We start from the raw sequence: 14116 nt of genomic DNA, 5'->3' as shown, positions 1-14116 counted from the left end.
AGAGCCCGTGTTGTTTTCACCGTCAGGTGAGTAAGACTGAAGCCCAGTTTTGGACTAATAATCATTAAATGAATTGCCCGTCCTCCCTTCATCATGGTAACATATTTGACATATTTAAAAGGAGTTATAAGGTTATTATGAGCAGACTATTTCCCCAGCTACTCTACTGTTCTAAAACGAGACAATTCAAGAAGATCTACATTACTTCAATGTTTTGATAGACTTGAGACAGATTTGATGACCAGTTTAAGTCTGATGCAACCGTGATGCACAAACATACAGCATGTGAAACAGGATCCTTATAGTAGACCTATCAGTCAGCACAAAACATTACCTCACCCTCTCCTAAAGGCAATCAGATCGTTGAGAATTGGATTGCGACCGCTCCCCCCGCTCCCCCACCCCACCCCACCCTGACCCGACCCTCCCCTCAAAGACCACTGTTAATTATCTTACAGGATTCAATTTCTTTTTGTGTACTGGGAACTTTAATGAGTAACTCTTAACTCTCTCTCTCTGTGTGGGTGTCTCTTGAATAATGTTTTAATTTAGGTAATTTCAAGTGTGATCTCATTATTTGTTAGAAAGGAAACCCCATGAAAACCACCAAACACAGTTGAAGCCATGGAATCAGCTGAAAGTCGTTTTTTTATTCTAAAATCTACAAAGCCAAACAATAAGCAAACAACAGAAGCTGACTGTCTGAGCTTAATGTTTAAAGGATTAACAATGGCAATACATTTGAATACTAAAGTAAGTGCTATTTAAAACGTTTTTCACATTTTGTCAATTATTTCATAGAAGACACTTCATCCTACTCTTTACTGAGGTAAAAAATATAAACATAGTGAAATGATCGAAGTTTTTTTTGGCAAAATCCATATCCCTCACACGTGACCTTATCTTTTCGAAGGACCATTACCTATAGCTCCTAAACACAATGCAACACAGCCTTCTCAAGTAACATTGGGGGAAGGTTTTCCTTTGGACAAATGAAAACACAAATACAAAGTTACAAATACAAGTTAGGGAGGCTTCTTGACCACAGCAAGCGAGTTAGTCTTAGAAAACAGCATAACATGAGTATGTACTGAGAAATATATACATCCCTGAAATAAACGATGAAATGAAAGAAAAATGCAAGTCACATTCTGTGCGCTAAAAGTACATGAGCATAGTGCTAGAGTTTTCCTCTTCGCTGTCTTCACCTTCATCAGGCTTGTCTTCCAGATCTCATATGCATCTCAACACTCCCACGATCTCTACAGGGACTGCACACTCTCACACCCATACGTACGCATAGACAACAATTGTTTCGCATACACATTACAATTACCAGGCGTGCCGTGGGTCCTCTTCCTGTAGAATTCAATACTAATGCATTCTTCTATTATAATATAGAATTTCTCAATAAAGATGTCTCAGTGAGATATAGAATGTGAGAGGCAGCAGAGAAAAAAAGCTGTGACTTCAAATCACAGAGCTCGTTGGCAAAAAGAAAATCCCTCATCTGCTAGGTTTGGTGAAACACACAGCTATGTTTTGCAGTGAGACCCTTTCGGCGATTGGTCAGTTCATTGTCCCGTCTCCATTTATTAATCAGATTTTTTTTATTGACAAAGCCTTGTTTGCCTTCTAATGCCTCCACAATCGCCTTGCTTCTCCTCACTTATTTCTGTGAACTAACGTGTCTACAATCAAAGGTATAAAAGGTTAGCAAAATTATAAACAGAATTTAGAACTCAAAGTCTTTATCGGCCATGTCGATTGCCCAAGCAAACTTCTCTCGCTGTGTTTTGTTGAAGATCTTCTCGACAGGAACGTCATACTTCTTGCACCTGGAAGAAGGAGTAGGCTCTGTAAGAAATGCATTTTATAGAACAATGGTCCAACCTGTGGCAAAAAGCGTAAAATATCTCAAAATGGGCGAAGCACAAAAAAAAACGAATTAAAAAGGCACGAGATTATGTTTCGTTGACGTATCTTTTTGCATGACTAATATGAGTGTCTCATGAAGATCATTTATTCCCCCCACCCTCCCTTTTCCAAGGTAACATGAGTTTATTTAAGGATAAGCCCTATGCTCTACACCAGCCAAACAGGGCTCCACGGAGATGAAGCTAAATGACAGAGTACTCCCTCTCTCTCACTCACTCCCTCTCCCATTCTTTAGACCTGCCACATGTGAAATAGTGCATAAATGGTCCCATTCATGGTCCAAATCTATCTTTCTTATTGACCTTCTCTGGTACCGTTGACTCCCACCCCACCCCAACACATAGACCTGGGGTTTCTCTGCACCACCCATAGGATGGGGTGGGGGGGGGGGGGGGGGGTGGAGGGGGGGGGGACATCACCACACCACCAGCCCCACTAGAAACAGGCATTCCTGCATCCATTGTGCTGGAGAGAGAGGGAGGCCTTCCCAGAATAGTCCTCTGGACCCAGGGTGAGCGAGGGCGGACTGTGGCTCCCTGGTCTCCCAGCCCGGCCCTCCATTCATCCCAGAGACAGTGTGGGGCCGGGCCTCTGCCTGGCCTCCTCGCCCCGGCCTCCCCTCCAGAGGAAGGAGCCTCGTGGTGGGAGGCTCTCCTGCCTCTGAAACAAACCCCATTGTTTCTGATGCGCGCACATTTCTCCCTCCGCTTCCCCCCCCCCCCCCCCCCCCCCCTATCTTCTTCTTTGGTTTTCTCAGCTGCCGCCGTCCCACAATGCAAGAGTGGCTTCCTGCTTCATGTCACCACCGTTGACACCAACTCCCTCACCTCAAAGGCCCCAGATCCTGACAACTCGGTACAGCTGTGCTGTGCTCTGCTCTTTGGAGGCCATTCAAAATACATGCACCTGTCAGCTGTATGACTAGACGTTTTGGTTCATTTTTTATGGGACTGTGGCGTCCAACCTCGGGCATGGGTGGAGGAGGAACGCAGAAAGAAAGCTCCAATTGAAACCATCCGGCAAAGATGAGATTAGAGCCTTTTGTAAGTGGACAGGGGGGGGGGGTAATATGTGAGTGGATGGCAGAGAGAGAGAGAGAGTCCTTCCCTCCATCTTACCATGCCACTGAGATCCGTGGGTCCAGGTAGTTGAGTTTGGAGGTTCCCAGGGCGATCTGCTTGTTCTCCTCTCTGTCTGTGGCCTGCATCTGCAGCCTCATCAGCTGCTCCTCAATCCTCTGCACGGCCTTCCTCTTCACCTCCACGGCCCTGGGCGAGCGCACGCACACACGCACGCACGCACACACACATGCCAAAAAAACAAAACACACAAGCATGCACACATGAAGAGAAGTATGTAGATGCCTATAAACAAGCACACGCGTGTACTTGTCCCTGTGAATAGCATGTGACAGTGGGCCGTCGGTCCTCGAGGACCCACTGTCCTGTATGTTGTGGATGTTTCCCTGCTCCAACCGACTCAAACGAAGTTGTTATCGAGTTTCTGCAGAGCCGAATGACCCATTCACTTGAATCAGGTGTGTTGGAGCAGGGAAACATCTAGAACATACAGGACAGCGAGGCCCCCGAGGACCAGGGCCGAAGACCACTGAGCGGGACACGGCCTAACGAGCAGTATCAATCCGTCTCGGCCCCATCCTGTCCCACTTGGCAGACGTCCTGACGCACTTTTTGCTCTTGTCGTCGTGCGAGGCTTTGTGCTCTGCCTTGGCACTCCTCAGCTGCTTCCTGGCCGCCGACAGCTGCTGCTGTTTCTCGTCTATCTGCCGTCAGGAGACAAAAAGCGCACGTTCACAAGCAGTCCCAGCGAGAGGACAAGTCAAATCCCCTGTCAAATACACAGTGCACGCATGCGTTGTGTCCCAGCATTTTCGTTTTTGTTCAGGATCGACTTGGAAACGAATCCTACTCGGGCGTGAATTTATCCCATGTATTCCACAGAGGTCAATGACGGGATGATATTGCAAGGAGGAGTACCTCGTGGGAATAGATGGTATGTCTGGGTTTACCTTGGTCTGCAGGTTCAGCATGGACTTCTCAAAGGTCTTGGGTGGCGCCCTCTGGTGGTTACAGAGTATAGCGACGGCACGATTGGCCCGGTTGTAAGACAAGATCTGGGCTGGGATGCTCTCATCCGCTGCGCACAGAGGGAGGAGGGAGGAGGGGGAGACATTTGTTTATTATTTACCGACCGAGAATCATGTGAGGACACCATCTGCTACTATTCAAAAACACATTGATTTCAACTGTAAACAAACCCCCCCAAAAATGAATAAAATAAATAAATACGAGAAAATCCAAACAATGATTCCAGCCCGGCACCTTTTCCACTCTGTTCTAGCAGTTCTCAGTGAGCGAGAAGGTGGGTCTGTGGTGCCTATAGTGTGTGTGTGTGTCTCGCCCGTGGGGAGCGTGGGGAGCGATGGAGACCGTCACTCACAGCTGGTGAGCTCCTTGAGCTGCTGCTGGAGAGTGATGGAGGCGTTGTAGGTGCGGAACACCTTGGCTGTCAGCCCGTCCATCAGCTCCTGCAAGTGCTTGTTCAGGATGGACGTCTGGGGGAAGGAGACAGGGATTCACTCCAAATGCAGGGGAGGGGGGGGAGGGGGGGGAGGGGGGGGAGGGGGGTGGGGGAGACCTACAGCAGCTTGACTATGGGCTGGGGTTGATGTGGATGTGTGCGCGCGCGTGTCGCTCGGAGAGTTCCTTGACGCGCTGCTTACATTGAGTCGATCAAACAGGTCGTCCTCGGGCTGTTTGTTCTCCAGGAACAGCTGAAGGTTCTTGAACACCTGGAAAAGAAGACAAACACTCTCGTACAAACGCACTTTCCAGGTTCCTTCCATCGTTCAATATGGCGTCATCAAAGCTGCAGAGGGAGGTGAAGACCAGATGAGGGCGCCCTCTGCTTCCTGTTACAGATGGCATGGACAGGTGTTACGACACAGGTTGGGTGTGTATGTGTACACACCAATGCACGGTGGTGCAGAGAGTCAACGTGTGTACGTGAAGCAGAGAGAGAGTGTGACAGAAGATGTGTGTGTGTGTGTGAAAAGTGTGTGTGTGTGTGTGTGTGTGTGAAAAGAGTGTGTGTGTGTGTGTGTGTGTGAAAAGTGTGTGTGTGTGTGTGTGTGTGTGTGAAAAGAGTGTGTGTGTGTGTGTGTGTGTGAAAAGTGTGTGTGTGTGTGTGTGTGTGTGTGAAAAGTGTGTGTGTGTGTGTGTGTGTGTGTGAAAAGAGTGTGTGTGTGCCAGTAATAGCAGGAAACAGACCTCCCCCTGAGGCAGGGCTGACGGAAAGCCTTTAGGGCTTGGATCACCTGTCTGTGCAAACATCCTCCCCCTGATACACACACACACACACCCTCTCATGCTAACCCTTGCTTAAGCATAAATCAACACCAACCCATTAACAGGCATCAAACAAACCCTTCGTCACTGACTCAACTGCCCTCCTGAAATGGAAAACACGACTTCACAAAACTTCCCCCTCATACCAAAAACCCCCCTACAGTATCTCCACACGCTCCACACGCTTCTCCAAAATCACCCTCCCTCCCTCCCCCCCCTCCCTCCCTCCCCCCCCCCCCCCCCCCCCCTCACCCTCTTCTCCACAGGGATTTTGTTGTAGTAGCGGATGGAGTCCTTTCCCAGGAAGTCAAACTCCACCACAAACTCCTGGTCGTCCATCTTGGGGTACAGCCTGATGTGCTCCACCCTCAGGGAGCAGCAGCCCACCGTGTCGGCCGTCTCCCCCTCCTCCTTCTCGTTCCCCGCCCGCAGGGCCAGCTGGGGGGACACACAACCTGGGTCAGTGGTGTGGAAACAGCTCAACTGTTAGAATAGAGCTGAGTGGAGTCAAGTCGAGTAGAATAGAGCAGAGTAGAGTCAATTAGAGAAGAGTAGAGTATAATATAGTAGAGTCAAGTTGAGTAGACTAAAGTAGAGTACAATAGAGTAGTGAAGTAGAGTATAGACGAGTAGAGTGGATCCTCATGGGGGGGGGTTGCAATGTTACAGTAGCACAGGCAACAACAACATGTTTCATATACAAAACCCCGAATTGAGTCTGGCTACAATATAAATCGACACTATATAGTAGTTCAATTCCGTTAGTCCTGGTAAGTGCAAACATGCTCAACCAGCGCAAAACACTTGTGAGTCAGGTGTGTTGTAGGTGACGTACTACGTATAGCTTTACATATAAACTATAAAACATGAATTTAAAGGCTTAAACCCTGATACCATCACATGAAACATTACATAAAAGTGTTTTATATAGTGTATACTGTAAATGAACCATAAGCTACATAGTCCATCTGATCATTGAAAAACCAGGGTTCACATAAAGGGAGTTTGTTTGACTTCCTGTGGCCCTGTAGTCTGGAAGGCTCCTGGTTCCTGGGGGCCCTCACCTTGTCTATGAAGTAGAGGGCCACGGATCTCTGTCGGATCCTCATCTCCTTGGACTTCCAGTCTTCCCGGTACTGGGCTCGCAGGCGCTCCACACACTTCTTCAAGCGCCGGGCCGTCTCATACTTCTGCCAGTCTTTCTCCCCCTACACACACACACACACCCAGGCACACACACGCACAGCCACACACAAGCAGACAGCCACAAACATACACAAGGTGAAGGTTAAATAAGAGTTGAAAACGTTCAGGTTTGGGGTGAGAGGGTGAAGGTGAAAGGTCACGTGCACCTTGATTCTGGAGCTGGGGTTCAACATGATGTACTTGATGGAACCCTGGATGTTCTCTGTCCACGACACCAGCCATGTGACCTTGTTGTCATGACGAACCTCCTTCCAGTGCGTGCCTGGGGGGGCTTTAGGGTGCTTCGAGTCCCTGAGGGGAGAGGGAAGAAGTAGCTGGTGGAAACTTTCAGGATGAGATCTGGCGTAATGTAGCTGGGGTGGAACTCGTTCTGCACTGTATGTATGCACACAGGTGACAGGATTTCTATCATGTAGAGTCACGTGTTGGACTCTTCTGTGTCAAATTCTAGATTATTTCTCTCTCGCACGCGCGCACACACACACACACACACACGCACACACACACACACACACACACACACACACACACACACTCTGGAACAGAGGCTACACTACCAGGAAGCCTGCCTCTGACACAGAGGGGACGTGTAAACAACCACAGAGCATTGTCATAGTCACCACACACACACACAATGTGACCGTGTTTACATGAGAAACAACTAACAGCAATTGGCCTGGAAGACCACGTTCGCACACACAGACGCGTGCATGAACAGACACATCGATACACAAAAACAAGCTCGCTCACACACACACACACACACACAGAGAGGACAAAGCAAGGGAACAACAAACGAGAACACTTCGAGGCTAAAAATATCCTCAGGCAATCACAACAAGAGATGGTTGTAAGATACAGAGGAGAAGAGGGGGAGGGGGGAACCAGGGGTGGGCCGGTCACAAATAGGTGGTGGGGAGGAGAACAGAGGAACACAACAATAGGGTTGGGGAGGGTGGGACAGGGCAGGGAGGGGGGAAGGATGTATGTGTGCGTTGCATGCAATGTAAATTTTCTGTGGGTATGTGTGTGTGCGTACATGTCGGAATCTAAAAGATGTCGTAACAGCTCCAGACTCTCGAAAAACAAACGGTAAAAGTCTCCTCGGGTGTTCAGGACCCCATAAACAACCTCCTGTCAACATGTCCTCTTCTCACGGGCCGACGAGACACACCCGCACACATGCACGAGTTCCCACACACACACTCACACTCGCCATGTTGAGGTCATGGTGGATACTGGATGCCATTGGTATACATGGAGGGCCCCCTTGTGGTAGGAACACCAAACTACATGCCCTGTGTACTGTTATGCGGAATAACGTATGTGTTCACTCAGTATGTTTCAGTGATGCACTACGGCCCAGAGCGACCGCGGGTGAGAGGATGATGACGGCGGTAAAGGAGAGACCACTCACTTGCTACAGTTGATGATGATGTCTTGGGGGCGAATGCGGCGTTTCAGCATGCCCATCTTGGGGTGGTCCCCGCGCCCCCTGAACAGACCCGGGGGCTCGATCCGGAAGTTTCCGATCCGCTCCTTATGGTTGTCCATGATGCAGAAGCCATACTCCTGGAGGATCCTCTCGTTCTCCTCTTTGATTTTCTACCAATGATGGCGAGAAAGAACATGTTAATGCTTAATACCTGCTTTGTAAGAACATTGAAGAACAGTGGTCTTCAATCCTGGTGCTCAGGGCTACTGTTCTATATTCTAGATGTTTCCCGGCTCCAAACACCTCTTTCACATGAACGGTTGATATCAGGCTCCTGCAGAGCTTAATAACGACTGTTCATTGGAATATATATAACACACACATGCATGTATATACGCACGTATTACATGACGTGTTTAAGCGCGTGTGTGTGTGTGTCTCACCAGTTTCTCCTCTTTGGACATCTGTTTCCTGGCCTCCGACTGAGCCTTGAAGTATTCGCTCATCTCGGTGAAGTTGCACTTATTCATGTCTGTGATCTTGGACTTCTCCTCCGGGATCATTTCCTGGGGTCAGAGCAGGAGGAGGTAGAGAGAGAAGAGAGAGAGAGAGAGAAGAGAGAGAAGAGAGAGAAGAGAGAGAGAGAGAGAGAGAGAGAGAGAGAGAGAGAGAGAGAGAGAGAGAGAGAGAGAGAGAGAGAGAGAGAAGAGATTCCTCCTCAGCTTGTACATCTGACCAATGGCATCCCACAGCCGTGTCTGTCTGTCTGTGGGGACCCTCCTCCTCCTCCTCCTCCTCCTCCTCACCTTTCTCCAGTCTTTGTAGAAGTTCTTCCTGAAGATGTCCTTGGTGGTGTACTCGTGATCCAGCATCTTGGCAAAGAACGTAGCCACCTCCTCCGCTGAGGGGCTCAGTTTGAAAGGCTTACCTACGGAGGGAGGGATGAAAGAGAGAGAGAATGGGAGACACAATGTGAGATGTATGGGAAGAAACAGAAAGAGAGAGAGAGACAGAAAAAGAAAGAGAGGAGAGGGGTTAAAATCTCCATCAATTGTCTGTATCAAAATGAAGTGCAGTAGCTGGTAATACAACTACTACTACTACTACTACTACTACTACACAAACACACACACACACAGTGACTCACCGTCGTAGTAGAACTTGACATGGTTAGGTAGTGGCTCGTAAGGAGGGGCGAAGACCGGGCCCTTGTGTTCCAGGAACCTCCATTTGGAGCCGTCTGTGGCCCTCTCCTCCTCCCACCTGCACAGCCCAGAGGCCCCGCCAGGAAGGTCAGGAACAGAGTCCAGAGGTGAAGAGAACCCCAGAAAGGAAAACGGGACATTCGTAAGGGAAAATGTCGAATATAAACAGGCTCGCTGTTCACTACTCCGCTCAACATCTGCAAAATAGCTGCGCGAGTGCTGGATATGCCCTGCTCGCACAGGAAGTGGTGAGAATGCCTTCGGGCTGTTTTGAAAAGAGCAAACCGTGAGCCACTCCGGCGACGCACTCACCATTTCCACTTCTCCTCTGGCTCCTTCTTGACCTTCTTGCCCACTCCTCCTTTTTTGTCCTTCATCTTCTTCTTGGGTTTGACGTCCTGGAAGTGAACGCACGGGAGAATGAGCGGAGGGGAGGAAACTGAAAGAGGACGAGGGAGGTATGGGTCTGTGGCCACGTCCTCTGTTGGAGCCGAGCAGGCAGGCACTTGCCTCTTCCTCCTCGTCTTCCTCCTCCTCATATTCCGGTTTCCTCTTCTTCGCCTTCTTGCCGTTCTCTGCCTTGACTTTCTTGGGCTTGCTCTCAAATCTGAACACAGAACACCGAGAGGAGTTTCAACCCTTCCCCTTGAGCCTGCTGGGTAAATCACCTGTTTGAACGGCACAATGACACGTGACAGAAACGAAGTGGATGACACAAAGTCCCCCCAACCCCCCCACCCCCCCCAACCCCCACCCCGGGTGGACTCACTCGTCCTCGTGGTCGTGTTCCCTCTTCAGGGGCTTGTTGTGTTTGGGAGAGGGGGAGAAGCCGTTGTCGTCCTCTGGCTCGCTCTTCACAACAGGGGGACTGGGGCTGCTCCACGTGTCCCTGAGACGACACACACCATCCTCACGACTGGGCCACGCAGGGTGCGCTCGTTTTGGGGGTTCCCGGGGGACAACCCCCAAACGTGAGATCGCTCACATGATTCAACATTAAATGACATCAAATACCATTGAAAGCCAAGGAGGATGTTACATAGTATTGGACCCAGAATTGTGGTCGGTTACACGACCCAATTCCCCATTGATTCCACATCACCTTATGATTTGGGGGTTGCAAAAAACACAGGAAAACAAATCTAATTTGGTTTACCTTGAATAACCATTTTCCTTTTTAGGCTTGCCATCAACATGGGATGACTTGGTCTGCAAGGAACAGAGGAGAAGCAGGCAATCAACAGCGGCGTCCATGAACTAGGGCATCCCCATGACCTATTGGACGTGGATGTATTCCACCCGGTATAACAACACTCGAGATGCGTTCATATGGATGCGAGTCTTCCCCCTTCCTATCAAGAGAACCGACCTTGTCTTCTCTCCTCTTGTCCTTGTGTTTGTCCCTGTGTCTGTCTGCGCTGCCTTCGTTGGGCTTGGGCTTCTCCTTCTCTTTGTCTCTGTGTTTCTTCTCCGAGTGCTCTCTGTGTTCGCTGGGGACAGACGAGGTCACGGGGTCAGGGGTCGGGTGGCCAGAGGTGAGGGGTGGTCGGACAGACAGACAGACACAGACACAAAGCTGTTGGGTTCCAATAGCGAACGGAATACCTAACAGGATCGAATACTGACAGGTGCCCTATATATTTCACGGCATTGTTTATGACATGTAGCCATTATCACTGACATTAGGAATGCCTTTTAATGTCTCTGTTACATCTTCAGCTGAAATGATGTCAAGGATTCCGGGTCACCCATAGCAACAAGAAGAAAATTGTATCAGTTGTTGTCCCGGTGTCATGAAGAACGTGTACGTATCTGAAGGTCCTCATGACCACGGGAGAAAGGAGGGGGCGAGAGAAAGGTACCCCCCAAAATACCTGACATACCTGTTGCTGTGCTTGGATTTCTCGCGCTCCTTGTCTTTCTTTTGGTCTTTGTGTCGGTGCTCCTTCTCTTTGTGCCTGTCCTTGTGTCTGTGGGGATCTGGGACAAAAGTTGAGGGTCACTTGTTTAGCAGCGGTCCCACGAAACAATGGCAACTCTATGACCACTATGAAACCTGAGTATGTTTCGGAGATTTAGATCCCATTGTTACCAGGCAGTTTAGGTTGACGTTGTCTTAGGTGTCGCCCTGCAAGTGGCTGATGTATGCAAAAATAAGATCTCCCTTTCAGGGAGTAAAATAAATAACTGCGCATATGCTGACTTTTAGGGATCGTACCAGTAACGGTATCGGGCCCGATACCACTGTTATGTTTCATCGCATTGGCACTTATTTGCTTTTCACAATATATGCTTCATGTTTTGGCTACCCACAATGTTTTTGGGGCTATATCGTTGTTTATGATCATTGACCTATGCACATTTGTAAAGCTCTCTCTTGGAAGTCGCTTTGGATAAAAGTGTCTCCTAAATGAATAAATGTAAATGTACCAAGCACAATGTACTTGTACTCGTAAAAATACCCCCGATACCAAAGACCGATACTTTTTTATTATGACAATGGTAATTATGCCCTTTGAAGGTTATTGGACACTGAAATGTGTGCTTTAAGTTTGTGATAAGCACATCAAAATAATACTTTTTTCATTCGAGTAATAATTAAGAAGCTGTCCTACATTCATTAGTCTCACTGTGTTGTGCTTGGAAAACTGCCACATCACAAAAAAAAAAATACATTAATAAATCTGTAGGTATCTGTATCGTTATCGGCAAGTACCAGAAAAAAATATATCGGTACTCGTACTTGGTCCTTAAAAAATTGTAACGGTGCATCATACTGACTTTGAGACAGCCTGCCTTAATAGCGATGAGGAGAACTTGCCCTTTGGACCCAAAAATATTTTTAAAGAAAATATGTTGTTTTCCTGACTTGGAGTCATTGTTTTTGTTTTTCCGGATCTTTTTGATCTACATGCCTGTGCACCCTACCTCTGACTGTGACAAGCCAAAACTGGGACAGGGCAATTGACAGTCAGAACATAACCCATCCTCTCTACCTGTGTGGCTACAAAACGAGAAAGAGATAGCTCAGAGGGAGGTAGGAGGGATATGTTGTCTGTGGCAATGGAAGGGAGGGGGCATCTGTGAGCTTGTTTTCCCTCTCACAGAGCTGGCATATCTGTTGTCAGAACAAACTAGATTTAATACCACCAATAAGAGCGTCTGCTAAATGACTAAATGTAAATGTAATACAGCCTCCACATGCATACCCCCACACCAGATGATGCATGCACAGAATGTCAACGAATGTGTAGTAAACTACTGGTTCTTTAGCTGCTGTGGGGGCTGCATTTGAGTGAGAGATTTTCAAGTGAATTCATGTGATTTGGAATGTTGTTGAACATAAACAAAATTCTCCATTTGACTCTGAGTTTCTGATTTAGAGTAGCCTACTTTTTTTTTGTTACACGGTTGCTTATGTTTCTTGGTTGCTTATTCCTGCACTTGATCATCACCTTGAGGTGTCCCACTGACACTGTCATGGCATTTGGGGGTCCACTATTGCCAAAGGAACAATAACAGAGATAGATAACTCAGGCTTGATTCAAAATAATATGTGATTACGATAATCAATAGGCTATTTTATTTACATTTAGTCATTTAGCAAACGCTCTTATCCAGAGCGACTTACAGTAAGTACAGGGACATTCCCCCGAGGCAAGTAGGGTGAAGTGCCTTGCCCAAGGACACAACGTGATTTTGCACAGCCGGGAATCGAACTGGCAACCTTCAGATTACTAGCCCGATTCCCTAACCACTCAGCCACCTGACTCCCCCCCATTTATATATTAAGTATGTAAATAAAGATGAGTAGGAGCGTCTTATTCGGATTAAAACGTATGAACCTTTCCAAAACTATCGTATTAAGTTGCTTAAAAAACAAAGTAATAGCAATATATTTGTCAAGGTGCCCTGTTTGAGAATAAAGGGATGTAGCGGTGTGGTTACAATAAATACAAGCCAGGAGCCATGGTTCACAGCGGCTTTATGGTCCCCGCTTTCACCTCCATATCGCGGCTAACTGTTCTTTCACAGATCGGCACTGTGGCTACTAGATGGGGGAAAAGAAAATGGCGTAGAGACTAAGTCCTCAACCCCCATTTTGCTACTTTCGGCTGCAAAATTAGGCATTATTGCACATTCATATAATTACACGAATGTCTGCTTGAGAAACACAATGTATACCACTACCCATATTTCGCATCAGATATAAATACACTAAACCGTAAGTATATTTTCTAGGCCCTCTTTTTGAACAATAGCCGCAACAGAGTGGAGGAGAAGGGACTTAGTCTCTGGGACGCCATTTCTGTCCTTTATGAACTAAGAGTGTAGGCAACGAATCAAGATAGCTTGTGAAAAACAGGCAAACCATACAGATTGACAATACATTTATTATCAATGGACTTACCATTGGCTCTAGATCCAGAATTGACCTACGAAACATAAAAATACATACATTAAATCGTTTTATTTCTTATATGCCGGTATGGATTATCAAATTTCAACAGGAAGAAATATTTTGAGATGTGAACACAGCGATTGTTTCCATGTAGCCTATCGCAAACTTGTAACGAAATAATCAAAGAAACTTATTTACTGATCTACTATTTAATCATCAATTGTACCAGTCACTGTCACTAACAGTCAGAAGGCAAAAACGACTTATTTGACAAGGCAGAGCAAAACAATGGTAGTTTTGACAAAGTATGCTACCTGAGAGTCTTTATGACCATGATCTCCACTCATTGTCAAGTAGCTTTAAATCAGATACAGAAGACGCGATGTCCAATGTAAAAGATGCGAGGTTAACAAGAGGAAAGCCTAGACTGTCTGTGGAATGGAGTCGTTGCGCACTGGGCTAAGTCCGAATATTCGGCAACTGCGCATGCCCATATCAAAGTGTCTATTAGAAACAAATGTCCAGCATGGGGCTTCCCTAAAAAAAACTATCGAGATCACAC

At 47.4% G+C, this 14116-nt stretch overlaps 1 protein-coding gene across 1 annotated transcript; it reads right to left on the bottom strand.

The window, feature by feature from the left end:
• Positions 1-582: 582 nt before the first annotated feature.
• LOC136945328 (DNA topoisomerase 1-like) lies at positions 583-14089 on the bottom strand. Its single transcript, XM_067239092.1, has 21 exons — positions 13869-14089; positions 13564-13588; positions 11036-11132; positions 10522-10642; positions 10309-10361; positions 9922-10041; positions 9663-9759; positions 9465-9550; positions 9095-9210; positions 8754-8875; positions 8391-8513; positions 7930-8117; positions 6659-6803; positions 6371-6514; positions 5559-5744; positions 4682-4750; positions 4399-4513; positions 3968-4095; positions 3627-3721; positions 3057-3206; positions 583-1838 (listed from the first exon to the last, which is right to left on the bottom strand). Exons 1-21 carry the CDS (start codon positions 13899-13901, stop codon positions 1736-1738), a joined length of 2316 nt encoding a protein of 771 aa, XP_067095193.1. The 5' UTR covers positions 13902-14089; the 3' UTR covers positions 583-1735.
• Positions 14090-14116: the final 27 nt, after the last annotated feature.

Source organism: Osmerus mordax, chromosome 7, assembly GCF_038355195.1.
Source record: "Osmerus mordax isolate fOsmMor3 chromosome 7, fOsmMor3.pri, whole genome shotgun sequence".
Lineage (NCBI taxonomy): Eukaryota > Metazoa > Chordata > Actinopteri > Osmeriformes > Osmeridae > Osmerus > Osmerus mordax.
This window is presented reverse-complemented; position numbering and strand designations above follow the sequence as displayed.

Excerpts from the sequence above, each read along its gene's own strand:
- LOC136945328 (XM_067239092.1), bottom strand. The coding sequence starts at position 13,901 with ATGAGTGGAGATCATGGTCATAAAGACTCTCAG. Across the intron at positions 6,804-7,929 it reads ATCATCATCAACTGTAGCAA|GGACTCGAAGCACCCTAAAG; the intron begins GTGAGTGGTCTC and ends CTCTCCCCTCAG. Across the intron at positions 4,751-5,558 it reads AAATCCCTGTGGAGAAGAGG|GTGTTCAAGAACCTTCAGCT; the intron begins GTGAGGGGGGGG and ends CTTCTTTTCCAG.